The sequence below is a fragment of the Manis javanica genome, chromosome 3 (genome assembly GCF_040802235.1).
Source record: "Manis javanica isolate MJ-LG chromosome 3, MJ_LKY, whole genome shotgun sequence".
NCBI lineage: Eukaryota > Metazoa > Chordata > Mammalia > Pholidota > Manidae > Manis > Manis javanica.
Genome location: NC_133158.1, coordinates 49,877,304 through 49,905,072, shown reverse-complemented (window position 1 = coordinate 49,905,072; position 27,769 = coordinate 49,877,304). Strand labels below are relative to the sequence as shown.

At 44.9% G+C, this 27,769-nt stretch overlaps 1 protein-coding gene across 3 annotated transcripts in view; it reads left to right on the top strand.

The window, feature by feature from the left end:
• Window positions 1–27,769, top strand: part of KCNE2 (potassium voltage-gated channel subfamily E regulatory subunit 2) — a 180,395-nt gene that overhangs the window by 140,330 nt on the left and 12,296 nt on the right. Inside the window, exon 1 of one of the 3 annotated variants that reach the window (XM_017653470.3) lies at window positions 14,835–14,937. The exons of the other annotated variants lie outside the window; for them this stretch is intronic. Coding sequence (XP_017508959.2) covers window positions 14,860–14,937 — 78 coding nt within the window. The 5' untranslated portion in view covers window positions 14,835–14,859. Of the gene's footprint in view, window positions 1–14,834; window positions 14,938–27,769 lie in introns of those variants that run through there. 3 annotated transcript variants of the gene reach the window in all.

Here is a 27,769-nt window from a genome sequence, read left to right as displayed (position 1 = left end):
CAGCCAGATGCTCAGTAGAGCCTAGTTCTTCCTGTATTAAATTGGCATCATTACTATGTTTGCCTGACTTGGAATGTGCTCACTTAGGTGAGCTGGCAATAGGTTGCATCTGCATGGACAAGTTGGAGAACTAAGGTGATTATGCAGATAATTCAAGCGAGAGCCTGGCTTTGACCAGGTCCCATAATCACCTGAAGACTGTGTTTTTCAGAGTGCCTCCAGTGGCACATTCAGACAAAAACAATTTTGTTTTCCAGATGATTGCTTCACTCTTTTGGCTGTGTGACTTTAGCACCAGTAGAAAAGTAATATTCCTCATGCTTTGGTGCTGGGACCTGTGGAATCAATAGACAAAGCATCGTGATTAGGACTAGTAACGGGTCTAACTGTGTACAGCACACACCCAAAAAAGGGGAGGTGGGCTCCAGAGCTGTTCCTTCTCACTCTGCACAGCTCCCCTCTGCTCTGCTCGCACACCAGGGCCAGAAGTCATGCAAGGCCTAGCAAGCCAGGCTGTGGGCAACTGTCCCTCCCTCACTGCTTTTTTGGGGTAATGGTCACTATTCCACAGGTTTATCTTCCACTGAGCTCATTTAAGCAGCACAGGAACTTCCTGTACACACATCTGACAAATGAAAACCTCAAGGCAATGTTGGTGAGAGCTGACTGCCCACTTTGTGCAAGCCAGCTTGGTGGCTGTGACTTGGGCAATGGGGATGGTCAGGACACAGAGGCAGCTGTGTTGGTGGTATTATTTGAAGGGTGCAAGGAAAGACCCATGGCCTCCCAGGATAACTGGAATTCTACAGTTAGAGAGTATTTTTTGAGTGTCTCCCACTTTTAAGAGCCTCTTACTGAAATGTTACCTCCAAGAGAAGGGGTATTTCCTTAGGATCATCGGACAAATAATGAGAACAAATGCTGATTCAGTGTTAATACTGTGCTGTCTCATCTTCTCAATCTTCTCGAGAGGGAAGTGTTGTTATCATCCCCATTTTACGGATGTGGAGTCTGAGGTACAGAGAGGTTCAGTAACTTGCCGTAAGCCACACAGTGAGTAAGAGGGGCTGGGACTGAACCTGGGCAATCCACCCGGAGGCTGTCACATAACTGCTCCTTTCTTCTGCCAGCCAGCACTGGGTCCCTCTCCCATGGTGACAGCTCAGCAGGATAGGCAGTTGGAGCACAGCTGGCTTAGGGGGTGTGGAGAAAGTAGGGATGGAGTAGGATCCAGGAGAGAGCACAACACACATCCTCTGGGACACCCTTCCTTTCCCTGCCTTTGGCTGGCCAGGCAGTTAGCCCCCTGGATCAGGGACCTCAGCCATGAATGTCAAGGTCTTCTCCAGACTGCTCGGGGCTCTTTGGAAGAGGAAGCCCCCTCTGGTCCAGGGCTCACCTGGGTAGGGGAGTCTTAGTTTGCCCAAGGGCTATGCAGTTGAGGGGACTTAGGAGGGGAACAGATAATAGCAGTGAGGCAGAACATGCTCGGTGGCGCCCGACTCCTTGCAGGAGAGTTCTGGCTCTGCTTCTTTTTAAAGGGAGACTGGACCAGTAGAGTCTATGCTCACAGGGACTCAGTTTCTTTAGCTATGAAATGGGACTGAGGACAGTGACAATGCCAACCCCGGGAGGAGCTGTGAGGACAGAATAGCAAAGTGGCCACTGAGATAGGTATCTAGAGGTACCCATCAGTGCCTGAGGGCAGTGCAGCCTGGCTGTGGGTGCTCCACTGGGCATGGGAAGGGGTCTGGGAGGAGGGTGGGGAAGCCTGGGAGGGGATGGAAGGAGATGGGGGTGGATACGGGGTGGCAGAGGTAAGGAGCGCACAGGAAGGAAGGAAGTGATTGCCTGTTGCCAGCCGGCCTTGCCTGTGTTGGCCAACCCCCAGACACCGTGTGGACCACCTGGACACCCACTGCGTGCAGCTTGTTGATTCTCCCGCGAGGCCAGGTCTCTCGGCCTGGCCTGGCCTCTAACCCACCAGCTCAGAGTGGCGCTCCTTCACCACCTTCCCCAGGGTGGGACTCTCTCTTTGGCCTCAGGACTGAGAGTCTCTCTTGGTGGAGTGGTGGGATGGCGGTCAGACCTCAGATGTTCAGGAGCAAACAGGTGACTCTAAGATGTGGTGGTGGGTGAAGACCTGTGATCCAGAATATGTGTGTGTATACATATATATATATATATATATGTATATACATATATATATGTATAGAGAGTATATATGTATAGAGAGTATATATGTATATATGTATATACATATATATATATATGTATATGTATATACATATATATATATATATATATATATATAGAGAGAGAGAGAGAGAGAGAGAGAGAGAGACACACACACACACACACACACACACACACACAATGGAATAATATTCAGCCGTGAGAAAGAAGGACATCCTGCCATTTACAACAACATGGATAGACCTTGAGGGCATTGTGGTAAGTGAGATAAGTCAGACAGAAAGACAAATGCAGTATGATCTCACTTATATGTGGAATCTAAAATAAATAAACTCATAAAAACAGAGATTAGAATGGTGCTGGGTGGGAGGGGGAACAGGAGAGATGTTATTGAAGGCTACCAACTTGCAGCAAGTAAATAAGGGATTCTGGGCACCTAATGTGCAGCATAGAGATTCAAGTCCACAGGGCTGCTGCTCAGCATCCTAGGTTGCTAAGAGACTAGGTCCTAATTTTTGCCACCACAAAACAAGAAATAGTTGTGTGACGCGTGACAGAGGTGCTAGCTTACTCTACAGGGGTAATCGTGGTGCAATATATAAAGGTATCCAGTCAACACCCTAAGCTTACACAAGGTAATGTCAATTATATCTCAATAAAAATTTAAAAATCAAATTAAATTAAAAATGAAAAGAAAAATCTTGGCTCTGAGAAAGGCAGTGGGCTCAGGAGAAGACAATTTTGTAATGTCGGAAAGGAGCCTGTGTGGGTCAGGAGAGGTCGAGAAGTGTCTCAAAGGAAGGTCCTTGGAGGTGAGGACGGACACTGCCAGGATTTCAGGCAGAGAGTCTGCTCTAGGGAGGGCAGGCACGCTGCTTTCCTGAGGCTGGCGGCAGGAAGAACATCAGACATGGAGGGAAGTAGTGATCAAAGATGGAAGTCATATCTCTCAGACTGTTCAAGTACAGTTGGACAATATCCATCATATCATAGACTAATTTTCACAAATGCTTAGGGTGCCTAAACAGTTTTCTTGGCTTCACTGGAGATGGCTGGTAATTATAGATTTGCTTTGTTTAGGTCACCATATTCCTATTATGTTAATATGTGTGCGCAAGTTAGTTAGTAGTTTAAAACCTATACATACTTAAGGTACTATACAAGAAGATATGTCAAAGAAATAATCAATCCTCCCATGTTTTCTTCCATATGCTACCTCTATAGCTTTTCTTCTTCCTTCCTAATTACAACCCTTAAATAGAATTCGTGCCTCATATCGTATTTACCAAGTATCATAATTCCTCCAGGTGGTAAAGATACCTCGAGACAAGTGCTGGGCATAGAAGCCACAGGGCATAAATCTGCAAAGAAGTAAAAAGCTAACCTTTTCAAACAATATGGCTTCTCTCTCACTTACCGACTTTACATTTCCCTGTATGGCCCTGGAAGATGACTGGTTAGCCAGAGACGGGTAAGATTCCTCAAGAGAGGAACAACCTAAGACAGGCACAGTCACAGGGGGGCCATCAGGTGAGAAATCGGGGAACAACAGTGGTGAAGCTTAGAACCTCACCCCGCCCCCTGTTTTGAGAGAAAGCTTCTGCATCCGTGGATGTTTTATTGCCCTTGTCTAGCTCGGATTAGCACATAGTCTACAGGCACACACCTGATCATCTACAATTGCCCTCTTACAACACTAAACTATGTTTTCTAACTTTATCTTGCATCTACCTACCACTTGAGCATTTTATTAAAAATAAAAAAAAATATTTAAAAAAAAGATGGAAGTCATAGTTGGCGTTAAATGGAGACAACTCACTTTTCAGGACCACAGTCTTTCCTACAATCCTAGTGATGACGTTACCAGCCAGGCATGAGAGAATATATTAGAAGTTGAAAAATATCAATTAAACATAATGCTGTAGGTTTATCTCTAGCATTGCCGTTTGCTGTGTTTACTGCCCCAGCTCATTAATACAGAAGAGGAATCTGAAATAGCTCCTGTGGGCAGCTAACTTTGCAGGCCTTACATGTTTACTGAAAGATGTGTCCAAAAGGAGAAACTCAGGCAAGGAATCTGTAGCCATGGGAAGGACCTTTCATGTAGAGCTTCTAAGGTAGAGAAATGGTATGTGGCCAGGATCTGAGCCAGTGTTGGTTGGGAGAGATTTTGGGGAGATGCTAATGTATCAGATTGGAGGTTTAAATTCAGAGGTGGGCACCGTCCAGTGTTTTCAAGGACAAGTAAATTGAATGTACATCAGTGGCCAGGATGTTGGTGAAGAATGTAACCCATCATTACATGTGGTCACAGTGTCCCCGGAAACCCTACTGCATGAAAAAGGCTCAGTGCGTGAGCTCTGCTTGCCTAGCAGCTCACAGGACACGGCGATGAGAAAAGACAGAACCCCAGTCCTGAAAAAGAGATTTCTTTGGGAAAAGAAAACAGATTATATGAAGGAAAAATCATGCCTGACCTCATGTGATCCTTCCTCTGCTGGAGAGTGTCTCTGGTGTCTCTCTGCATGTTCAAATTTCCTTTTCTTATAAGGATACCAGTCTGATTGGATTAGGGCCACCCCAAAGGCCTCTTCTAACTTAAACATCTTTGGAAGGCCCTATCTCCAAATACAGTCACATTCTGAGGCACTAGGGGGCTAGGGCTTCAACATACAGATTTTGAGAGGTGACAATTTGAGAGTGTGGGAGGTTAAAGGTGAGGACTCCCACAATAAGCTGTGAGAGGAGGGAGCACCCCTCTCTCCCTCCCACACCCCTGCCCTTCCATCCCCACGTGAAACCCTAGTATTTTCTACAGGTCAGAAGTCCCAAGTTGCTGCCTTCATTTCCTTCATGCTGGGGTCTAAAACACAGAGAGGTAATGAGGGACCCTCCCACCCTCACCTGACCCAGGGCCAAATTAAGGCCCATGGAAGGCTGCTCCAAACACATCATTCCACAGCACATAGTTGAGGTGGAGTATATGGAACGTGGCTGAGGTTACTTGAATTCTTTTCGAGGCTGACATCTCTGCAACCCTAGGCACAAAAAGCCCCCTCTCTCATTCAAGCTGTAGCAAAGTAAACAATTTGTAGCAAATAAACAGGGTGTCCATTGTGTGGATGTTCTGTGGACTGGGCTTCAAAAAGGCATTTTGTTCTAAAAGACATTTTAAAATTCCTCATTAGCCATAAAAAGTTATTTTAAAAACTATTTCCCAGACACCCAAATACCTCTCATATGAAAAAAGAAAAAAAAAACCGACCCACAGAATTAGTGAATAACAAGGAATGGTTTGTGGTCTGACTTCTCATCTGGTCAGGCCAGCGGGGTTATGGGACACTTCTGGGTGCCCGGGCCTGTTTGAGGAGAGGCTCAGAGAGAGAGAGATGGGGTCTGGGCTGATGAGCTTCCTGTGGTGAGGAGAAGGAATAAGACCCATGACAAGGAGATGGTCTGCAGGGGACTGCGGGACTTTGATGCCTACAGTACTGCCGGGGAGGGAGAAGGCAGGACCACTACCTTGTACAACTCCAGGGGTATCCTGGCAAAGTCTAAACTGCAGTGTGAGTGCTACCCCTGCAGGGGGTTAAAACCAAGGCACATCTGTACCAGGCGCCACTCTAGGGACACGAGAGAAGCCCCAGTCCAGGTCCTATGAAGCCATCACTATGACCCCAAAATGTTCCCATGGGTACCCTGATGGTGAACCCTTGTGCCCCGTCACCCAGGACCCAGCGGCTTTCCTGGAGATTGTGACAGGCTATTCCACAGATGCAGTGCCACAGCTCTTGGGATTGGAGAAGCAGGCTAGCTCTCACATCTCTACATCTCCGTGGACATGTCCGATTACTTCTCGGGCTCATGAGGAGCTCCCGCTGGCCCATCACCTGTGGACCAGTCAAGATCAAAGGACCATTCCAGTCACTTAAGTCCTGCCCTTCCTTACATGGAGGAGGCCATTGTCCAAGGCCCTACCAGAAGTGAAGGGCAGAGCCAAGCAGGTGTCCTTCCACCCTCCTCCCTCCTCCAAATCATTATTCACCGAGTCACTGTGACTCTTGCCTCCTTCTGTTCTTAGCTAATTCCTCAGTTTCCCTTATCTGAAGGCATTTATTCCCATTACAATGTAAATATGTTAATACTTGACCTGTAATCGGTACAAGGATAGTTGTAGCAAATCCTTTCTGAGGAACAGATTTCAGAAGACTAGAAGGGAACACCCTCAAGCTGTTCTTGGTGGTGGTTGGTGATGGTGGAGGGGTGATGGTTGGACCCCTAGGTAGAGGGGCAAGAAGCAGGCGGAGGGCAGAGAGGAGGCCAGTTTCCACACTACACAGTATTGCCTCCATCTGGCCTGGCTTGGATGGTCTGGATGATTTTAATATTATCCAGAAGACTGAGGATGCTGACCAAAGACTTCTCCAGATGCTCAGAAGTTGTACTTCCAAGCATAATTCTTGGCTCTTTGAGAACCACAAGTAATTGATGATACCCCCACTACCCCCCGCCTTTTCCACATCCTATTCTCTCCAGCTCCTGGACAGATAGGTTTTCTTGTTTGTAGACTCATTCATTCCAGGCTTTGCAGTAATCTCAGATTTGACAAACGCGAAGGCAGTGTGGTCACATTCGTCTGTGGTCACCTGGTGCTCATTAGGGCCATCGGCGGAGGCCAGGGCCTGGTTTTGTGATTAGCAAGTCCTCCTCCATGTGGGCTTGAAAGCTCTCAGCAGTCTTTTGTTGTTTGCTTGAAGGCCTTGGAGCACTCTGCCAGGCTGGGCTCAACATTTTCCACATGACTGATGACATTCAAAGCTTTGTAGTCCCAATAGGCAAATTTCTTGACTGGCTTTGTTTCCCGTTGGTTCAGGTGGAATAATAAGGCTTTTCTGGCCAGGAATGTCAGTATGTGGTTGAGAAGGCATTTTTCTAGAAGGAGGCAGGGAAGCTGATGAGTAGGTGCCTGGGTGCTGGGTGCCTAGTGGCACCAGTCAGAAAGGCTATTTCCAGTATTTCTCATTCTCAGTGAGACAGAGGTGGTATGCTCGGGGCATAGGGTGGCCCACAGAAGGAGTCTCTGGGGGGCTTGTGAATGCCTTATGCTATGAGCCTTATGTTGTTCAGCTCTGCTTGGTGCATCTTCCACCTGGGGTTTGGGCTGGGGGTAGACTAGGGTGCTCTGGGATCCATCTTTCATTTCTGCAGCTGCGAGAATGCCTGGCCTCTGCCAAAGCCTTTTGTTCCATTTTTCTTTCTTCACTGGGACATTTCCGGAACCAAATCTATTCAACTAGTCCTCAACTTTTGGAGGTAATTGAAAATCCAAATGCTGGTCCTTCCATTGTCTGATGACCAGAACCAGCTAAAACACCCAATTTTGCAAAACATTAGGCTCCAGTCAGTTTCCTATTCTCTCTTCCCATTATAATGGTTTCACATCCTCTTCTTACTGAGGTGTTTGGGGTCCACATGGCTTCTGAGAATTCTTGTGATAAATTCCATTCTTCATGCGCCAGAGTCATTAGGCAAAATTGTTTTCTCTTAGGGTGTTTTGTTTTACTGTACTTTGACATGGATTCCAAAGCCTACATCTTACTGAAGACAGACTTTGTTGTAATTATTATTTTGAAATGGACACATTGCTGAGCTCCTGGATGTGAGCCTGAAGATAAACATGGGTACTCAGGGGCCTTGAAATCCACACTTGCAGGCTTGCTGGTCCTCATAGGCCAGTTAGATCAGTGCCAGACTAAACAGAAAGTTGGTACTCCCACCCCAGGCTAACACCCTGGGGCTTTTGTCAACTGGGCAGGAGTGCAAATCCTTGGAATGCATGGAGTGCATCTCCATGGAAAGCCTGCTTCTTTATATCCTTTGGCTTGGACCTTGGCCGGTATTGGCCAGGCAACAGCCCTGGGGTGCCTGGACATTTCCTCATTTGGATCTCTGGGGTCTTTGCTCCAACTCAGCTGTGTTTAACAGGGAGCTGGAAGGAGGGGTGGCCCATGGTCTTGTTTCTTGGCCTCTGGAATTGTGAAGAGGCTTTGGGGTTTGAAAGAGTCCTTAGTCCTAGGCCTTGACCAGTTTCCAACCAGACAGGTGGAGTGGGTATCAGAGAGGTGGGCTTTGGAATGTCAAGGAGGGGAGCACAGATGGCAAACGAGCAAGGAGTATGTATTTATTGCTTTGTGCTGATGGTGCATCTGGTGTCACTCAGAGTCATCGGGTACCCAGAAAATTGTACCCTTTTACCCAACCAAGTACCCCTAGACGTGCAAATGCATTAGCTCTGCAGCCATGTATGGTGACTGGAAAACCCTACTTGGTCCAATGTGGAGATGTTCCAGCCTCACCAAGTGGCTCCCTCAACCCTCCTGAGCTGTCCCCCAGCAGCTCCTGCACTGCAGGGTGGTGGCCCCCACGGTTCTTCCTGCTGCTTGTCTTCCTTTTCCTGCTGAAAGTTTTCTATGTCCCCATTGCTCCCCCACTTACCAGAAATATACCAGGGAAGAAACAGGGAAACCTTCCTGTTCAGGGATTCCCTCTTTTAATTCTCTCTTTGATTTTGAACCTCAAGCAGTCCCTGGTCCCACCTGGTGACGTGGCTTCAAGGTGGCCTGCATTTGGGGACCATTTTCCACTGTCTTTGGAAAACAAGCCCAGATGGTAAGTTGACATCCAAATATGGAAAGTGCTCCTGAGAATAAGGGAATCGTCACATACATTGATTGTGACTGGACAATATGGGGGATATACATGGACCATGGGTACAAGGAGAGGGGAATAGAGCTGGGATGGGCCCGGGGAGGCCGAGTCACCCATCTTGTCTTAGAAGAACCTCAGCTGGGTCACAGGAAATGCCATCCAGAGGTTGCCAGGGAAACCACAGGGATATAGTGTCAGGCCTCCTTCCTTTGAAGGGGGCCCTAGATGGGCTGATGGAGGAAATCTTTTATGATCTCACCACTGCCTCTGAGAATCAAAGAGCAAAAGCCCAGAGGCTCGACCTAATCGATTGAATTCAACCTATTTTAACTCAACGCTCCTTGAGCATGGAAACCACGCCTATGCATCTGTTCATTTCAGTGTCAGCCACAGGCTCAAAAGGAAGACACAAGAAGGGCATGTGGGTCTGAAGGAGCTCAGGCTGCCAGCCCCACGTGTGAGAGGCACAGCCAAAGACTAACACAATTAGGCATTGGCTTCAGGGCTAAGGGGGCCCAGAAACAAATGGGAATCATTAGAAAAGCATTAAAATATTTTCCTTTGTCAATTTTAAAGTAATGAGTACCCATCTTTACTAGTGCAACAATGCAAAGATATATGCAAGAAAAATGTGTCTCCCTTGAGACTGCTTCATTCTCTCTCATCTTGGTAGGCAATTTTCCCCACCCTTAGAGTTCCAAGATTTCACCACGTTACATCTAGGTGTGCGTCTTTAAAAATATAATCCCATCTGGGATTTAGGCCTTTCAATCTGCAGTCTTTAATCTTGCATCAGGTCATGGAAATTTTCTTCCATTATTTGTTTAAATATTACTTCTCCTCCATCTGTTCTTTTTCCTCCCCCGACTCTCTCACTGTGGAACTTCTTTTATTTGAATGTCATGTGTCCTGTTTTGTCCTCTACATCCTGATTTCCGTCTCCTTGTGGTTTCACATTATAAACTATTTCTTGCACTTGTTCTTCTAGACCTCTAGTTCACCCTCAGCAGTGACCATCCTCTTTTCAGTTTATTTCCAAAGTTTTCAAAATACAAAAATAGTTCTCTTTTAGTTGCAGGAAGCCCTTTTCTCAGACTCTACTTGTGTCCCCCTAAGCATTCCTATTACTTGTTTGTTCAAGCCTTTCATTGGTTCTGCTCCAATGGGACCCTCTTGGGCTGGAGGCATGGTCTTTCTCTCCCACATCACAGAGATCTTTACATGCTCCTGATTTTGTAGTCCATTGACAGGCAGATCAGGATGAGAGCTTTTATCAAGTAACAGCAAAACCGGCAGGCAACAGTTCAGAAGTTTCTGCTTTTAGGAGCCAGCAATAAACCGACTGGTCAACCACTTCTCTGCAGCTCTGAGCAGGGCACCCTCTCTTTGAGCCCCTGGGATCAAGGTCTAGATATTAACGAAGTGGGAGAATGGGAATTATGAGCACAGGTAGGAAAATTAGTTTCAAGCAAGAGAGGAATATACCTTCCTTTGCCCTGCAAGACTGGCAGGGAGGGGTTATAAATATAGAGCTTGTGCATTTGTTGGTTTGTGGGCAATAGTTGGGGGAATTCATGGTCAATGATAGAGATGAGCTTGGGGGTGGCTATTTGAATATTTTGTCTAGTTCAAAAAGAAGCAGCGAGCTGTTGCCTTCAGTCTCCCAAGTCTTTCATCTCTCATGGTCAACTCAAGCAACGGTTGGCTTTGAGCACCCTTCTCTTTGTCTAACACTATTTCAGGTGCTGCTTCGGGGTAAAAGAGATTCAGAAGGCTAGCTCCCACTCCAAGATGCTTCCCTGTCCTCCAAGGACCCACTGGGCTGCCACCTCCTGAATTCTCCCGTCCTTGAGCCACCAGGATGCTCTCGCTCCACCTGCTCCCTCTTTGGGTCTCTGGCGGCAGCTCATCCACGCAAACACAGAGGTGCAGCCTGGGCAGGCAGGGAAGCTCTGTGGCTCTAGTTTCCCTGAGCAATCTTTGCTTTACCTGTGGTGAAGGTAAGACTCAGGAGGAGCCAAAAGTCTGGTGGGGAGGGGGTGGTACTCAGTGAGGAAGGCACAGGGAGAGTCATAGCCTGACCTCAAAGGGGAGGCCAAGTCACTGGGAGTGGGTGGCTTCTGAAGGAGCCAAGAACAGAAGCTGGCCACATGGCCGCAGCCTTTGGCCACCATTTCCGGCATGGTGAGGCTCAACCAGTGGGCAAGGGACACGTCCAGGAGTCCAGAGGAGGCAGAAGTCACCACACCAAGGGTGCTGAGGTGTCCCCTCTGCCCTGAGGTTATGAAACTACCACTACCACCCACACTCCCAGAGGCCATGACCACCTTGTGCCCAGGAAAGAGACATTTTGAAGGCTTAGGATTTAGGTTTGTTTTGTTTTGTTTTTCCTAGAAAGACTGAGTATAGCTGGGTGGGCTGTGTAAATGTTAATATCTAAGCCATAAAACAGATCAATGAGAAATTAATCTTTTCCCTATTAGCAATAAAAACCCAGAAGATAAATAAGTTTTAGACAAAATAAAGGAACTAGTTTTATGCCTTGCATATACAGGTTGTAGAGGGAGTTTGCACACACACACACACACACACACACACACACAGACTTCATGTCTTTTGATTCTCTTTCCTGATCCCATTGGTTAGAGTGACCTAAAATTCACAGGCAAAACCACAAAAAGACAAACAACCCAATTTAAAAATAAGTGAAGGACTTCACAGATATTTCTCCAAAGAAGATATACAAATGACCAACAAACATACAGAAAGGTGCTCAGTGTCATTAGTCATCAGGGAAATGCAAATCAAAATCTCAGTGAAATTCCACTCCAAAGCCATTAGGATGGCCAGAATTTAATAAAGGAGAAATAACAACTGTTGGTGAAGCTGTGGAAAAATCAGAACCTCCATACATTGCTAATGGAAATGTAAAGTGATGGAGCAACTGCGGAAAACAATTGGGTGATTTCTCAATAGGTTAAACATAGAATTACTATATGACTCAACCATTCCACTTGTAAGTATTACCTCCTCAAAACTGAGAACAGGTGTTCAAACAACAGCTTGTTCACAAATGTTCAGAAAACCTCTTTTTTTGCAATAGCCAAAAGGTTGAAAGAACCCAAATGTCCATCAACAGATGAATAGGTCACCAAAATGTGGTCTCTCCATACAATGGAATGTTATTTAGTCCCAAAAAGGGATGAAGCACTGATATATGTTACAACACGGATGACCCTTGAAAACATTATGCTAAATATAAAGAAACCACGGAAGGCCACCTACTGTATGATTCTATTTGTTTGAAATACCCAAGGTAGTTAAATCTATAGACACAGAAAGGAGATTAGTGGCTGCCAGAGGCTGGTGGGGAGGGAGGAATGAGGAGGGACTACTTAGTGGGAACAGGGTTTCCATTTGGGGTGATGACAGTTCCTCAGACTATATCACGGTGGTGGTTGTACATTGTGAAGATACCTAATGCCACTGAATCATACACTTTAAAATAGTTTTATGTGTAGTTTGCCACAATTTGAAAAAAATCCATAGGAGAGGTGTCAGAGCTGAAACATCTATCTCATATTAATAATAGCCTGTGTTCACTGGGCGCTTAATTGCACGCGGGGCATTTTGTGTAGACGATCTCATTCGGTCTTCATAGGAATCCAAGGAGGTGGGGTCATTGTTCTCATTTTGCAGATGAGGAAGCAGATTTGGAGAGCTAAAGTGACAGCCCAAATCCCAGAAGTGTGACTCAAGAACCCAAGCAGTGAGGTGAGGGAGAGGGAGGGCCTGCCAAGATCTTCCCCCTTTTTAGGGCTGTAGGTGAGAGCCAGGACACAGCACCCAACGTGTGATAGTGGAGGAAGCTCCTCCCTGGTTGGGCTGGACAGAAGGAGGTTCTAATGTAATTGTTTCAGACTTGAGTCTCTAATGTTTGGTAACACAGGGATGGGACAGGGGATCTAGAAGGAGACGCTCTCCAAAATCTGTTTGAAGGAATCTGAAGGTCACAAGGACAATTGACCATGAACGAATAGTTGGTGTTGCCTGAAATGTTAGCAAAGGGCCTTCTCCTCCATGGACCATGCGGGCTTCACCCAAAGGGAAGCCACTTGTTCAGCAGTGGAAATGGGCCCAAGAGGGCCTGCTGGGAAAGAGCGAGGGGAGACACGTCGCATGGATACCCTGTAAATGGGGAAGCTGTTCCCCAAAAAGGACTTAAGGATGGCAGCCAGCTCTGTCCCTGCTATAGTATATGGTGGCAAAAATTCCAGTCAAAGGACAAGCTTCGAGGGCAGGTATGATGAACAGAAAGAATGTGCCCCCAGCATTGGCAGTCCCAGCCGTGGGCCACCATGCCTGGGTGCCCAGTGAGAGCCCCTCCAGTGTTCTCTCAGGCTAGATCATGGTGATGGCTGCGCATTGTGAAGATACTTAATGACCCTGAATCGTACACTGCAAAATAGTCAGTTTTATGTTATGCGTATTTTACCACATACACATAGGCTCACCGTCGGAGCCTGCTCCTTGGAGAACAGTGAGAAAGATTCTCTACTGGGCAGTGATTGACTTCAAAGCCACAGTCCTGGCGTAGGACATCCCTTGACTTGTCTTTGCAGAAACTTTCTGATGAGATTGTAACTTTAGCCTCTTCTGCGTTACTAAAATAGAAATGGCAAATACTTTTCAGCTCTCATGCTAACTCCTTTTCATTTGTAATGGCTTTCTGGAGTGCAGTGTTGAGAAGGATTCTATGTGTCAGGCTCAGTAGAAAAGATAACCACGATTGATTAGTGTTGTCTGCAGTGGGCAGATAATGGAAGTGCAGCCGTGCAGGTGGCTGGTGCTCTGCTGGGGGCCACAGACACTGTTAAATGGTGGTGGAGCTGTGGGTTGGGACGGGCATTCCTATTATCGTAGGTAGTCATGTAAAGGTTCACAAGGACATTTATGCCCTGGGAAATCTCTGGAGGGGATCATCACTCCCGTCCATCCTGGGGCAGGCAGGGGGAAACCACTGTCAAAAGGCCCCTTTCTTCTCTATTATCTTGTGTTACTGAGAAGGGCAGCAGGTCAAGGCCTGTTTCCTCTTCTTTCCCCAAGAGGTGAACTGATTTTTGGCCAGAGGGGCCGCTTTCTCCAAGGCTGTTCGGGAGCTCTTGTTTGCCCAGGGCAGCTGCAGCCACACAGTTTGTTTCTTGTCATGGAAAGCTGAAGCTTCTCGGAGCCCAAGCTAAATACTGGCTGTAGTAGAACATCTCGTATTTTTTCATGAGCCCCTGGTGAGTTGAAACCCAGAAGCCAGCAGCTCACCTGCCAATTATTGCAGTTAATTCTGTGCAGGCTTGACTCAGGACCCAAGACAGAGAGTTCTGTTTGCTGTTGGGGGTGCACAGGGTGGGCAGGAGGGGCTGTGGCTGTGGGGTTGTGAATGCCCCTGTGTGTACCCTAGCTGCTCTGGCAGCCACGTGCCCTCCATTGCTCCACGAGTCTGGCGTCCAAGTGTGACTTCAGCGGGGCCTCCTTCTCCTTGAGTGTCCATCTGAGATCAGGGATTTTGACTGTCAAGAACTTTTCTTCCTCCTGCTACATGCCACAGCCGCCTACTTCCCCCTTAAAAACTCAGTGAAGAACCCTTGTGTTTGTTTTTTCCAAAGAAAAAGAGAAAACGACATTCAGCTTAAAATGGCTGGGTTTTTCCACTGCTTTTTCTCCTTGTAAGATCTCACTGGTTCAGAGAGAACAGTCACCCTTTGTGGCCTGGGACCCTTTCGTGGTGCCACCTTGGTTCCGGCTTGGTCCTGCCTCAAGGGGACCTTGATCCTGCTCCCTCAACTCCCCCTCCCAAGTCCGTCCAGGCCTCTTCCTGTTGATGAATCAGTTCACCCATTCATTCGTTTAGACATTCCGAGCAGCCAGACAGCTGGGCTGGCCATCGGGAAGACAGTGGGGATGAAGCTGGATTTCCTGCTCTCCGGAGTCAAGCAGGAAAGTAGACAAATAATTACACAAAAGTCAAGTACCGTCATGGTGAGTGATGGGAGGGGAAGTTCAGGGAACCTTGGCCAGGCCCCCAGGGTTAAAACCCAGTCCTGCCTCTCAGTAGGGGAAAAAGGACCCGTTAGACATTATAGCAGCACCTGCTACGTGGTGTAGACATATAAGCAGGGCACTTAATCTAGATCAGGGGAGGTTGTCCCTAACTTCCTTGAGATTTAAGTGCAGACTGGGGGTCGATGGGGTGATTTGAAGCAGGGTGTGGCACAGTCCTGCTCTTATTCTATGGCCTCTAGAACAACAGTCTCCTCATGACTCAAGAGGTCAAGCCATTTGCCCATGTGGCTGCCCATGTTGGACAGTAAGCCAGGCCAAGGCTGGTGTAAAGATGATGAGACCCAGACCCTATGCCACAATGCTCACCTTTGAGTGTGGTGGGTGGACCTAGAGTTGGGGACCTCCGTGCCTGGGGGAGGGCTGTAACTTCCAGGTGGGGAGGGCTTGGAGAATTTGTTGAACTGTGTCGTGAAGAGTGAATCTCATGGAGAAAGGCTGTGTCACGAGGCCAGGGGCCCCAGAGGTGTGAAGGGCATAGTGAGTCCATAACCAGGGTTCAGAGGCAATGATTTGTTGGGCTGCATGTCTCCTGACCCTAGAACATTCGAGCTTCCTTATTGACCCAGGCAGTGGAACCTTGTGTTGGAACAAGTCTCCTGGTGCAGGATGGGGCTTCATTGCAAAGACTTCTGGGTAGGGAGTTGTCAGGGAGGGGACAGTGAAAAACCATCCTCTGTGACAGACAGAAACAAAGAATGCCTGGTGGTGACCTCTCTGGCTGTCCCATGCATCCTAGACATGCCCACTCTCGGAGACGTCCGGGCCAGGAAAACTAATCTAAAAAACTTCATACCTGCCAGGGCCCCAGGTCCCTCTGCCCTGTGCTCCCCTCCGGCCTCAGCAGCAGCAGATGTCTCCTCCCTGTGGCCCAGTTCCCTGCAGCCACCTTAATCACACAGAATAAGCATCTATTTTAGTTACATAAACAGAGTTGTCTGCATTTGGATTCCGGGGCTGGCTGCAGGAATTTGTAAACAGCATGGTGTACGCGTCTCACAGAAAGTTGCCAGGACGTGCTCCTTCCCACTGCCTGTTGTCCAGTTTTCCCTTTTATAGAGAGTCTGGCTGGGAAAGAGAGACAGAACTTATTTGGGAATAGAGGACAATCTCTCAGGCAAATTCCTCTCTCCCACTCCTGCAGTCACTACCTCCTTTTCTGAGATTTTGAGGTCTGGTGCAAAATTAAGACTGCTCTTGAGTTATGAGTCCCTCCTAAATGCTAGCTTCTCATAAATAGAAACCTCATGGAAAACAAATTTGAGGAGCCTCTATTCCCAGAAGGGTAACAAGGAATTTTGAAGTTTGAGGCAGGTTCTAAAAACTGCTGGACACTACTGTCCCTCTTGGAGCCAAGACCCTGCGTGACATCATGACGTCCCCTTTCCTACTGCCTCCTAAGAGCTTTCTTCAGCCCCAAACAGGGCCTTGTAAGGTTCCAGATGGACGTGACTGACAAGACCTTTAGAGCCACAGAGAAGCGGTAGCCTCAAGTGGGAGAGGGGCAATCATTTTTCTCCTTTCATTGAATGACCATTAATGAAGTGTCTATTCAGATTAGATGCCTTTTCTGCACTGTAGGCCTTGGAAGATATATGATGCAAATTGTCAGCATCAAAAAACAGTGAAAGGTGTTAATTTTAAGGCTCACTTAGGTGAACTTAATGGCAGAAGAAGCTGAGTTTTGCTTAATATATATTTGCTAAATGGACAAATGAATGCTGGGTCTGTGAATGAGAATGAAGCCTGCTACAGTGGTGAAGTTGAATCTTAATCTTAAAATCAGTGCAAATTAACTTTTACTCAAACTTAAGTTTGGATCACAAACAGTCCCATGTTGCCTGGGGATTGTCAGGATGCAGGATGGTTGTCAGGATGCAGGATGGAAAAGAGTTCCCAGGTGCACTAGTTAAAGCTGAGTACCCTAGCTGAAATTTCCAAGAAAAGAGAGTAAGAAGAAAGATTCCTGTATAGAAAATGATCTGATTTAGACACTGAGAGGTCATGATTTCACTTACCTGTGGAATACAAAAACAAAGCAAAACAGAACAAACAAAACAGAAGTAGACTCTTATTAGACACTGACCACTGGTTACCATGGGGGAGGGGTTGGAGTGGGTGGGCAGGAAGGGTGAGGGGGATAAAAGGGCACAAAAATTCTCAATTATAATATAAGTTGGTCATGGGGATGGTAGTACCGCATGGAGAATATAGCCAATGATTTTGTAACATATTTCTATGTTGATAGATAGTAACCACACTAGAAGGGCTGAAGATTTAATAATATGGATAACTATTGAACCACTGTGTTGCATACTTGAAACTAATAGAAGATTGTCTATCAATGATTCTTCGATTAAAAAAGAAAAGAAAAGAAAATGTGTCCTCACTGTTCACCAAGCCAGTTTTTGAGCAATTTTCTTTCTCGTCTGTTTCAGTCTGGGAGAACAAAGAAGTGGAAAATAACTTATGCACATAGAAAGAACAGGGCAGTTAGTAGGTTCTGAGGAGCTGGACATTGACAAGGTAAACAAGAGAGCTTCAGTTCTTAAAATATTCACAAACAGGCTCAACAGTAAACAGAGTTGCAGATACGTTTTAACTCCATCTCCATGCAAAGAAATTCGTGGCTATTCATCGTTCAAAATGCAGTAAGGATCTGGAACTGTTACGGATTTCTCAAAAGGATCCATATATGGAAAAGCTGAAATTAAAATAAGCACCATGTAAAACAATTGAAGTTTAGTGACAAGGTTCTGTATTTTACATAGATGTTGTACTTCTTTACTTTTTACTGTAAAGTGTAACCCTTTTAGAAAGATATAAAGATGTTAATCTTTAGTGATTTGATTTTTAAGAAAGCAGGGATCACTGCTATTTTAAAAAAGAGCTTAATGTGCTCGAAATGCTAGTGAATTGGAATTCCACATGCAAATGGTATGAGAAGCTGCCTCTGGGAAGTCTAGCTGGTCCACCCAAGGAAAAGAGTCAGCTTTGGCGCCACCTGGTGTCAGCTACCCAAGTTTCAGGTATAAAATCCAGAGTTGCACTTGGCATATTAAAGCTCAGAAATGACAGGAAAGGTCACTTTGATCACCAAAAGCAATATTTTATGCATTTTGAACTGTGAGAAGTTGTGCAAAAGAATGACCTGGACCAAGTTCTTTTATTCTAAAGCTTTTGAGTCCGGGATTATGATTTACTATAGCCATTTTCTTTCTCATCCATCAGGTAAGGCCTATTGTACTAACCTTGCTGGTTGGCCTAAAAACCAGAGGCATGGTACATAAAACACCTTTCACATTGCCTGGAACATAGTAGGTGCTCAATAAACGGGACTCGCTGAGCTTAATAGCAATGGCTATTGACATTATTGACAGGCAGGAGGCAGGATGAAGGGAAAGTTGACTGCGAGCTGTTAACTTCAGAATGAATTTGAACTTTGGTACTGTTAGTAATTTCTCAAGAGAAGACAGTGCAGTGGGTCCTGGTTTCTTCAATGGCAGCAAAGCACAAGGTCAAATTTCCTGTGCAAGACTGTCCCCTGAGGCTTGAACAAGCCTCCTAGGTCCTGCCCAGCCTTTGACAGTCTCCAGGGATGTCATAAAGAGAAGATAGCTCTGCCGGAGACTGGGCAAGCAGGGAAGGTGGTAATAATAATAGAATTGGATGCAGGCAGAAATGATGGTCAGTCCTTTTCTCAGCATCCTGGTTCCTTCCTGAGCAGAATCCATGGGCTGGACCATGTAATCTTCGGGCACTGTTTAGTTCTGATATTCTAGAGTCTTAGGAGTTTGTAACCTTGGGTAACCAAACACAAGTTTTGCTGGTGAGCACCAGAATCTTCACTCATTGCTGTTGGGATGTAAACTGGTAGAGCAACTTTGGAAACCAATTAGGCAGTTTCTTATAAAACTAAACGTGCATCCGCCATATGGCCCATCAGCTGCACTCTTCAGTGTGTATGAAGAATGCAATGAGAACTTATCTGCACACCCAAACCTGTATGCGAATATTCACAGCAGCTCCAATTGCAATAGCAAAACACTGAAAACAGCTCAAGGGTCCTTCAGCAGGTGCATGACTAAACATCTGTATAACGGAATACTATTTGGCAATAAAAAGAAACCAGCAATTGACATACACAACTTGGACAGATCTCATGGGCATTATGCTGGGTGGAAGAAAGGTCAGACTCAAAGGTGATACACTATGGTATAAAATTTTATTTTATTTCAAAATAAAAATAAGTGAGGTGTACAGAATGATTGAATCCATTGCTTTCTAAAATAAAAATGAATGAAGAAATAAGCCTGAAGCCTTGCTAAGAGCTGTTGACAGAGCGGCAGGGAGCAGAGTTCGCCCGCCCGGAGCGCCGCCAGCTGTTCTATTGTACAGGCAGCACTGAGCACCTCTGGGCCGCACTGCTGCATAAGCCGTGCACACTTGACGGCGCAGTGGGGACACAGAGTGGCTATTTTGAACACTGCAGCCTCTGGTTTAATTTTCTTTCTCTAGCCTAGCAGAGGGGAACCCATATATATTAACACCCTGCCTAGTCAGGTTTCAAAGACCATAATCTGGAGAGCAGGTGCCAGGAATTCTCCAACGGTGGACAGCAGGCTCCCCAAGCCATCCTTTCCTGGATACTCAGTAAAGCTGTGCTCTCTCCTTGAGGTTGCCAATCCAAAGCCAATTCTTTAGTGTTCAATTTTATTTTACTGTGATAAGAATGCTTTACATGAGATCTACTCTGTTAATTTTTAAGCGCACAATTCATTACAGCTGACTCTAGATACGAAGTTGGACAGCAAGAGATTTTTCATCTTGCTGGATGGAAATTTTATGTCTTTTGAGTAGTAACTCCATTTCCATCTCTCCCCAGTGCCTGGCAACCACCATTCCTCCCTTTGACTCTCTGAAGTTGACTATTTTAGATTCCTCACATAAGTGGAAGCATGCAGTGTTTGTCTTTCTGTGACTGGCTTATCTCACTTAGCATAATGTCCCGGATCACCCATGCTGGTGAATGTCACATGTCACATGTCACAGATTTTCCTTGTTTTTAAAGGCTGACAAGTATTCCTTTGTATGTGTACACTGCATTTCCTTCATCCATTCATCTGCAGATGGATACTTAGGTAGTTTCTACATCTTGGCTACCATGAATAGCTCTGCAATAAACATAAGCACGCTTGTTTATCTCTTCAAGATCCTGATTTCAGTATTTTTGGATAAACACCCACATCTGGATGCTGGGTCATAGAATAGTTCTAGTATTAATTTTTTTCCCACGGCAACTGCATCATTTTTCATTTCCACCAACAGTGTGCAAGGGTTCCAGTTTCTCCACATCCTTGCTAACACTGTCGTCTGATTTTTTTGATAACAACCATCCTAACAGGTATGAAGTGAAGCAGATTCTTAAAACTGCCATACTCTGGAACCCAGGAGAGGCCTGGAAATCATCTTCTGTAAGGCAAGCAAGGAGCCATGGGTTTGTTCTAAGTAGCCAAGGAGACAGAGCTCTTAGCAAAGATTCCTTAAGGGAGAAGGTGCTTGGGTTTGGCAAATCTTCCCTATTGAGGCCAAACCTGAGTGTGTCAGGAGGGCAGAGTCCTGGGAGTCCATGGTGACAGGGTGTGTGTTCCTAGGGAGTGCCTGGGGGTCTCTTCCTGCCCTGGACAACCCGCTCAACAATCTGACAAACCAAAGGCTTGGGAATGAGGAGAAAGGTCACCGAGGACACATCTGTAAAGAGTTTGGATGCAGTACCAGGAACTTGGGTTCTAAGCAGAGATCAAAGCACAGGCCTGATTATTGACAAACTGAAAAACAGGCCCCTCCTCTGTCCCCTTCTCTGCATTGACCCACTTTTCCCTACAAGGGCGGACTGGCCTCCCAAGCTCCTCGGGGAAATGAAACCCCCATGGCTGTCCCTCCGGCTCCAGGCTTCCCTTCTCACCTTGCAATCGCGTTTTTTTTTGTTTTTTTCTTTTGTTATCATTAATCTACAATTACATGAGGAACATTATGTTTACTAGACTCCCCCCATCACCAAGTCCCCCCCACATACCCCATTACAGTCACTGTCCATCAGCGTAGTAAGATGCTGTAGAGTCACTACTTGTCTTCTCTCTGTTGCAAAGCCCTCCCTATGCCCCGCCCCCCACATTATACATGCTAATCGTAATGCCCCCTTTCTTTTTCCCCCCCCTTATCCCTCCCTTCCCACCCATCCTCCCCAGTCCCTTTCCCTTTGGTAACTGTTAGTCCTTTCTTGGGTTCTGTGATTCTGCTGCTGTTTTGTTCCTTCCATTTTCCCTTTGTTCTTACACTCCACAGATGAGTGAAATCATTTGATACTTGTCTTTCTCTGCCTAGCTTATTTCACTGAGCATAATAACCTGTAGCTCCATCCATGTTGTTGCAAATGGTAGGATTTGTTTTCTTCTTCTGGTTGAATAATATTCCATTATGTATATGTACCACATCTTCTTTATCCATTCATCTACTGATGGACACTTAGGTTACTTCCATTTCTTGGCTATTGTAAATAGTGCAGTGATAAACACAGGGGTGCGTCTGTCTTTTTCAAACTGGGCTGCTGCATTCTTAGGGTAAATTCCTAGGAGTGGAATTCCTGGGTCAAATGGTATTTCTATTTTGAGTTTTTTGAGGAATCTCCATACTGCTTTCCACAATGGTTGAACTAATTTACATTCCCACCAGCAGTGTAGGAGTGTTCCCCTTTCTCCACAACTTCACCAAGATTTGTTGTTGTTTGCCTTTTGGATGGTGTGAGGTGATATCTCATTGTGGTTTTAATTTGCATTTTTCTGATGATTAGGGATGTGGAGCATCTTTTCATGTGTCTGTTGGCCATCTGAATTTCTTCTTTGGAGAAGTATGTGTTCAGATCCTGTGCCCATTTGTTAATTGGATTATTTGCTTTTTATTTGTTGAGGTGTGTGAGCTCTTTATATATTTTGGATGTCAACCCTTTATCGGATCTGTCTTTTATGAATATATTCTCCCATACTGTAGGATGCCTCTTTGTTCTATTGATGGTGTCCTTTGCTGACAGAAGATTTTCAGCTTGATATAGTCCCACTTGTTCATTTTTGCTTTTGTTTCCCTTGCCTGGGGAGATATGTTCATGAAGAAGTTGCTTATGTTTATGTCCAAGAGACTTTTGCCTACATTTTTTTCTAAGACTTTTATGGTTTCATGACTTACATTCAGGTCTTTGATCCATTTCGAATTTACTTCTGTGTATGGGGTTAGACAGTGATCCAGTTTCATTCTCTTATATGTAGCTGTCCAGTTTTGCCAACACCAGCTATTGAAGAGGCTGTCATTTTCCCATGGTATGTTCATGGCTCCTTTATCGTATATTAATTGACCATGTATGTTTGGGTTAATGTTTGGAGTCTCTATTCTGTTCCATTGGTCTGTGGTTCTGTTCTTGTGCCAGTACCAAACTGTCTTGATTACTGTGGCTTTGTAGTGGAGTTTGAAGTTGGGAAGTGAGATGCCCCCTGTTTTATTCTTCCTTCTCAGGATTGCTTTGGCTTATTCAGGGTCTTTGGCAGTTCCATATGAATTTTTTGAACTATTTATTCCAGTTCATTGAAGAACGCTGTTGGTATTTTGATAGAGTTTGCATTGAATCTGTAGATTGCTTTAGGCAGGATGGCCATTTTGACAATATTAATTCTTCCCATCCAAGAGCATGGGATGAGTTTCCATTTGTTTGTGTCCTCTTTAATTTCTCTTAAGAGTGTCTTGTAGTTTTCAGGGTATAGGTCTTTTACTTCCTTGGTTAGGTTTATTCCTAGGTATTTTATTCTTTTTGATGCTATTATAAGTGGAATTGTTTTCCTCATTTCTCTTTCTGTTAGTTCATCATGAGTGTATAGGAAAGCAACAGATTTCTGTGTATTAATTTTGAATCCTGCAACTTTGCTGAATTCAGATATTGGTTCTAGTAGTTTTGGAGTGGAGTCTTTAGGGTTTTTTATGTATAATATCATGTCATCTGCAAATAGTGACAGTTTGACATCTTCTTTACCAATCTGGATGCCTTGTATTTCTTTGTTTTGTCTGATTGCCATGGCTAGGACCTCCAGTACTATGTTGAATAACAGTGGGGAGAGTGGGCATCCTTGTCTTGTTCCCGATCTTAGGTGAAAAGCCTTCAGCTTCTCGCTGTTAAGCATGATGTTGGCTGTTGGTTTGTCATATATGGCCTTTATTATGTTGAGGTACTTGCCCTCTATACCCATGTTGTTGAGAGATTTTATCATGAATGGATGTTGAATTTTGTCGAATGCTTTTTCAGCATTTATGGAGATGATCATGTGGTTTTGGTCCTTCTTTTTGTTGATGTGGTGGATGATGTTGATGGATTTTCTAATGTACCATCCTTGCATCCCTGAGATGAATCCCACTTGATCATGGTGTATGATCCTCTTGATGTATTTTTGAATTTGGTTTGCTAATATTTTGTTGAGTATTTTTGCATCTATGTTCATCAGGGATATTGGTCTGTAATTTTCTTTTTTTGTGGTGTTTTTGCCTGGTTTTGGTATTAGAGTGATGCTGGCTTCATAGAATGAGTTTGGGAGTATTCCCTCCTCTTCTGTTTTTTGGAAAACTTTAAGGAGAATGGGTAATATGTCTTCTCTACATGTCTGATAAAATTCAGCAGTGAATCCATCTGGATCAGAGGTTTTGTTCTTGGGTAGTTTTTTGATTACCAATTTGATTCCGTTGCTGGTAATTGGTCTGTTTAGATTTTGTTTCTTCCTTGGTCAGTCTTGGAAGGTTGTATTTTTCTAGAAGTTGTCCATTTCTTCTAGGTTTTCCAGCTTGTTAGCATATATAGGTTCTCATAGAATTATCTAATAATTCTTTGTATTTCTGTGGCATCCGTCGTGATTTTTCCTTTCTTATTTCTGATTCTGTTGATGAAAAAAAAAGATTCTCTTTTTTTCTTAATAAGTCTGGCTTTGGGCTTATCTATTTTGTTTATTTTCTCAAAGAACTATCTCTTGTTTTCATTGATTTTTTTCTATTGTTTTATTCTTCTCGATTTTATTTATTTCTTCTCTGATCTTTATTATGTCCCTCCTTCTGCTGACTTTGGGCCTCATTTGTTATTCTTTTGCCAATTTCAATAATTGTGGCTTTAGACTGTTCATTTGGGATTGTTCTTCCTTCCGTAAATAGACCTGGATTGCTATATACTTTCCTCTTAGAACTGCCTTCGCTGCGTCCCACAGAAGTTGGGGCTTTATGCTATTATTGTCATTTGTCTCCATATATTGCTTGATCTCTGTTTTAATTTGGTCATTGATACATTGATTATTTAGGAGCATGTTGTTAAGCCTCCATGTGTTTGTGAGCCTTCTTGTTTTCTTTATACAATTTATTTCTAGTTTTATACCTTTGTGGTCTGAGAAGCTGGTTGGTAGAATTTCAATCTTTAGAATTTACTGAGGTTCTTTTTGTGGCCTAGTATGTGGTCTATTCTGGAGAATGTTCCATGTGCACTTGAGAAGAATGTGTATCCTGTTGCTTTTGGATGTAGAGTTCTGTAGATGTCTATTAGGTCCATCTGTTCTAGTGTGTTGTTCAGTGCCTCTGTGTCCTTACTTATTTTCTGTCTGGTGGATCTGTCCTTTGGAGTGAGTGGTGTGTTAAAGTCTCCTAAAATGAATGCATTGCATTCTATTTCCTCTTTTAGTTCTGTTAGTATTTGTTTCACATATGTTGGTGCTCCTCTACTGGGTCCATATATATTTATAATGGTTATATCGTCTTGTTGGACTGAGCACTTTATCATTATGTAGTGTCCTTCTTTATATCTTGTTACTTTCTTTGTTTTGAAGTCATTTTGTCTGATACAAGTACTGCAACACCTGCTTTTTTCTCCCTATTGTTTGCATGAAATATCTTTTTCCATCCCTTCACTTTTAGTCTGTGTATGTCTTTGGGTTTGAGGTGAGTCTCTTGTAAACAGCGTATAGATGGGTCTTGCTTTTTTACCCATTCTATTACTCTGTGTCTTTTGAGTGGTGCATTCAGTCCATTTACATTTAGGGTGATTATTGAAAGATATGTACATATTGCCATTGCAGGCTTTAGAATCATGGTTACCCAAGGTTCAAGGGTAGCTTCTTTACTGTCTAACCATCTAACTTAACTCATTTATTAAGCTATTATAAACAGTGTAATGATTCTTTATTTCTCTTCCTTCTTATTCCTTCTCCTCCATTCTTTACATGTTAGGTGTTTTATTCTATACTCTTTTGTGTTTCCTTTGACTGCTTTTGTGAATAGTTGATTTTATTTTTTACCTTTAGTTAGTATTTGGTTGGTCTTCTTTCTTTCCTGTGACTTTATTTTCTCTAGTGACATCTATTTAGCCTTAGGAATGCTTCCATCTAGAGCAGTCCCTTTAAAATACCCTGTAGAGGTGGTCTGTGGGAGGCAAATTCCCTCAACTTTTGCTTGTCTGGGAATTGTTTAATCCCTCCTTCATATTTAAATGATAATCATGCTGGATACAGTATTCTTGGTTCAAGGACCTTCTGTTTCATTGCATTAAATATATCATGCCATTCTCTTCTGGCCTGTAAGGTTTCTGTTGAGAAGTCTGATGATAGCTTGATGGATTTTCCTTTGTAGGTGATCTTTTTTTCTCTCTGGCTGCCTTTAATACTCTGTCCTTGTCTTTGATCTTTGTCATTTTAATTATTATATGTCTTGGTGTTGTCCTTCTTGGGTCCCTTTTGTTGGGAGATCTGTGGGCTTCCATGGTCTGAGAGACTATTTCCTTCCCCAGTTTGGGGAAGTTTTCAGCAATTATTTCTTCAAAGATATTTTCTATCCCTTTTTCTCTCTCTTCTTCTTCTGGTACCCCTATAAGGTGAATATTGTTCTGTTTGAATTGGTCACACAGTTCTCTTAATATTCTTTCTTTACTGGAGATCCTTTTATCTCTCTGCCTCAGCTTCTCTGTATTCCTGTTCTCTGATTTCTATTCCATTAACAGTCTCTTGCACCTCATCCAGTCTGCTCTTCAATCCTTCCAGAGATTGTTTTATTTCTGTAATCTCCCTCCTGACTTCATCCCTTAGCCCTTGCATATTTCTCTGCAGCTCCATCAGCATGGTTATGACCTTTATTTTGAATTCTTTTTCAGGTAGATAGGTTAAATCTATCTCCCCCGGCCCTCTCTCAGGGGTTGTCTGGGTGATTCTTGACTGGCCCAAATTTTTCTGCTTTTTAATGGTGATAGAGGTAGTTGTAGGCGGGTGGCACATGTGTCAGCTGGGAGAACAAAGTCCCTTCCTGCTTGCTGGTGGCCTTGCCCTTCTCTGCTGCCTGTGTCAGTTACCCGCACACCAGGAGCAGCCTCTGGGTAATTCCCTGAGCTGCCACGGGCAGGGAAGCCCCTGGGGCAGCCTAGAGCCCTGTGAGGAGTGGCAGATGTGCTGCGTGTGCTCTCCTGTGAGAACAGCACCTCTTCGTGCCTTGCCCCAGCTCTTCTGCCTGCGCCAGGCAGCTGCACATTGGCGGTGGCCTCTGGGTCCGGCCTAGGCAGCTGCACATGGGGAGGAGACTCTGTGTAGTTGCTGTGGACAGGGCCACTCTCTGGCTGCTCTGCTGCTGTGGCAGGGCTGCACCAGCTGGGGGAATGACTGTCAGGCTGCTTATTGCTGTGAGGAGCTTCAGGGCTGTATTGCCACCTAGGGGACTGGGGTGCCTGAAGTTCCTAAGAATTCCCAGCCTGCTGGGCTGAGTGTGCTGGGATGATTCCATTCAACTGTGAAGCCCCTGTCCTTTTAAGAGTTTCAAAAAGCACCCACTTTTCTTTTGTCCCAGGGGAGCCAGCTGTGGGGACTAGCTTGCAGATTTTACTTTTCCATTTCTCTAATATCCAGCACACTGTGCAATATGTGTCTGTGCTCCTGGTGTGGATGGCTAGGGCTGGCTATTTAGCTGTTCTGAGCTTCCACTCCCTCCTGGTTCCGACTCCTTTCCTCCCACCAGTGGGATGGGGGGAGTGCTCGGGTCCTGCTGGGTCACTGCTTGTATCTTACCGCCTTCCTGAGATGCTGAGTTCTCTCAGATGTAGGTGTAGCCTGGCTGTTGTACTGTATCTTCTGGTCTCTCTTTTAGGCATAGTTGTATTTGTCATATTTTCACAAATATATATGAATTTGGGAGGAGAATTCCGCTGCCCTACTCATGCCACCATCTTTGCCATCCAGTTTTAATCCCCACACACCTATGGCCCAAGTGCTGGGATTCTTTTTTGTTTGTGTTGATTATCTTTTTGAAAATCATCTTTATAAAATAACCTTAGTGTAATGGTAAGGTATCATTTTCACTCCAGATAAAATGCTCCAGGGAAAAATGCTGCTGGAGACTCCGGGGGACATGCCACCCTCATGAGCAAAATGCTGCTTCATTTTCCACCAACAGAAACTAAAGACAAGACCTGCCATTATGTCCATGATACCTGTCTTTGTGGACTTTGGGCCTCACTGAAGTTGAGTGACATCAATGAAGCCAAGGTGTCTTCTGACTTTACATTACAACACAGGCCTGCTGCTTCGTGGTGGTATGACTGTCATTCCAGAAGCATGAGGCCAGCAGAGCTGGGGGAGACCTTGGGTGAATGCTCCCTCTGACAGTTAACAAAGCTCTGTTTGCTCCCTCAAAAAAGGCATCTTGA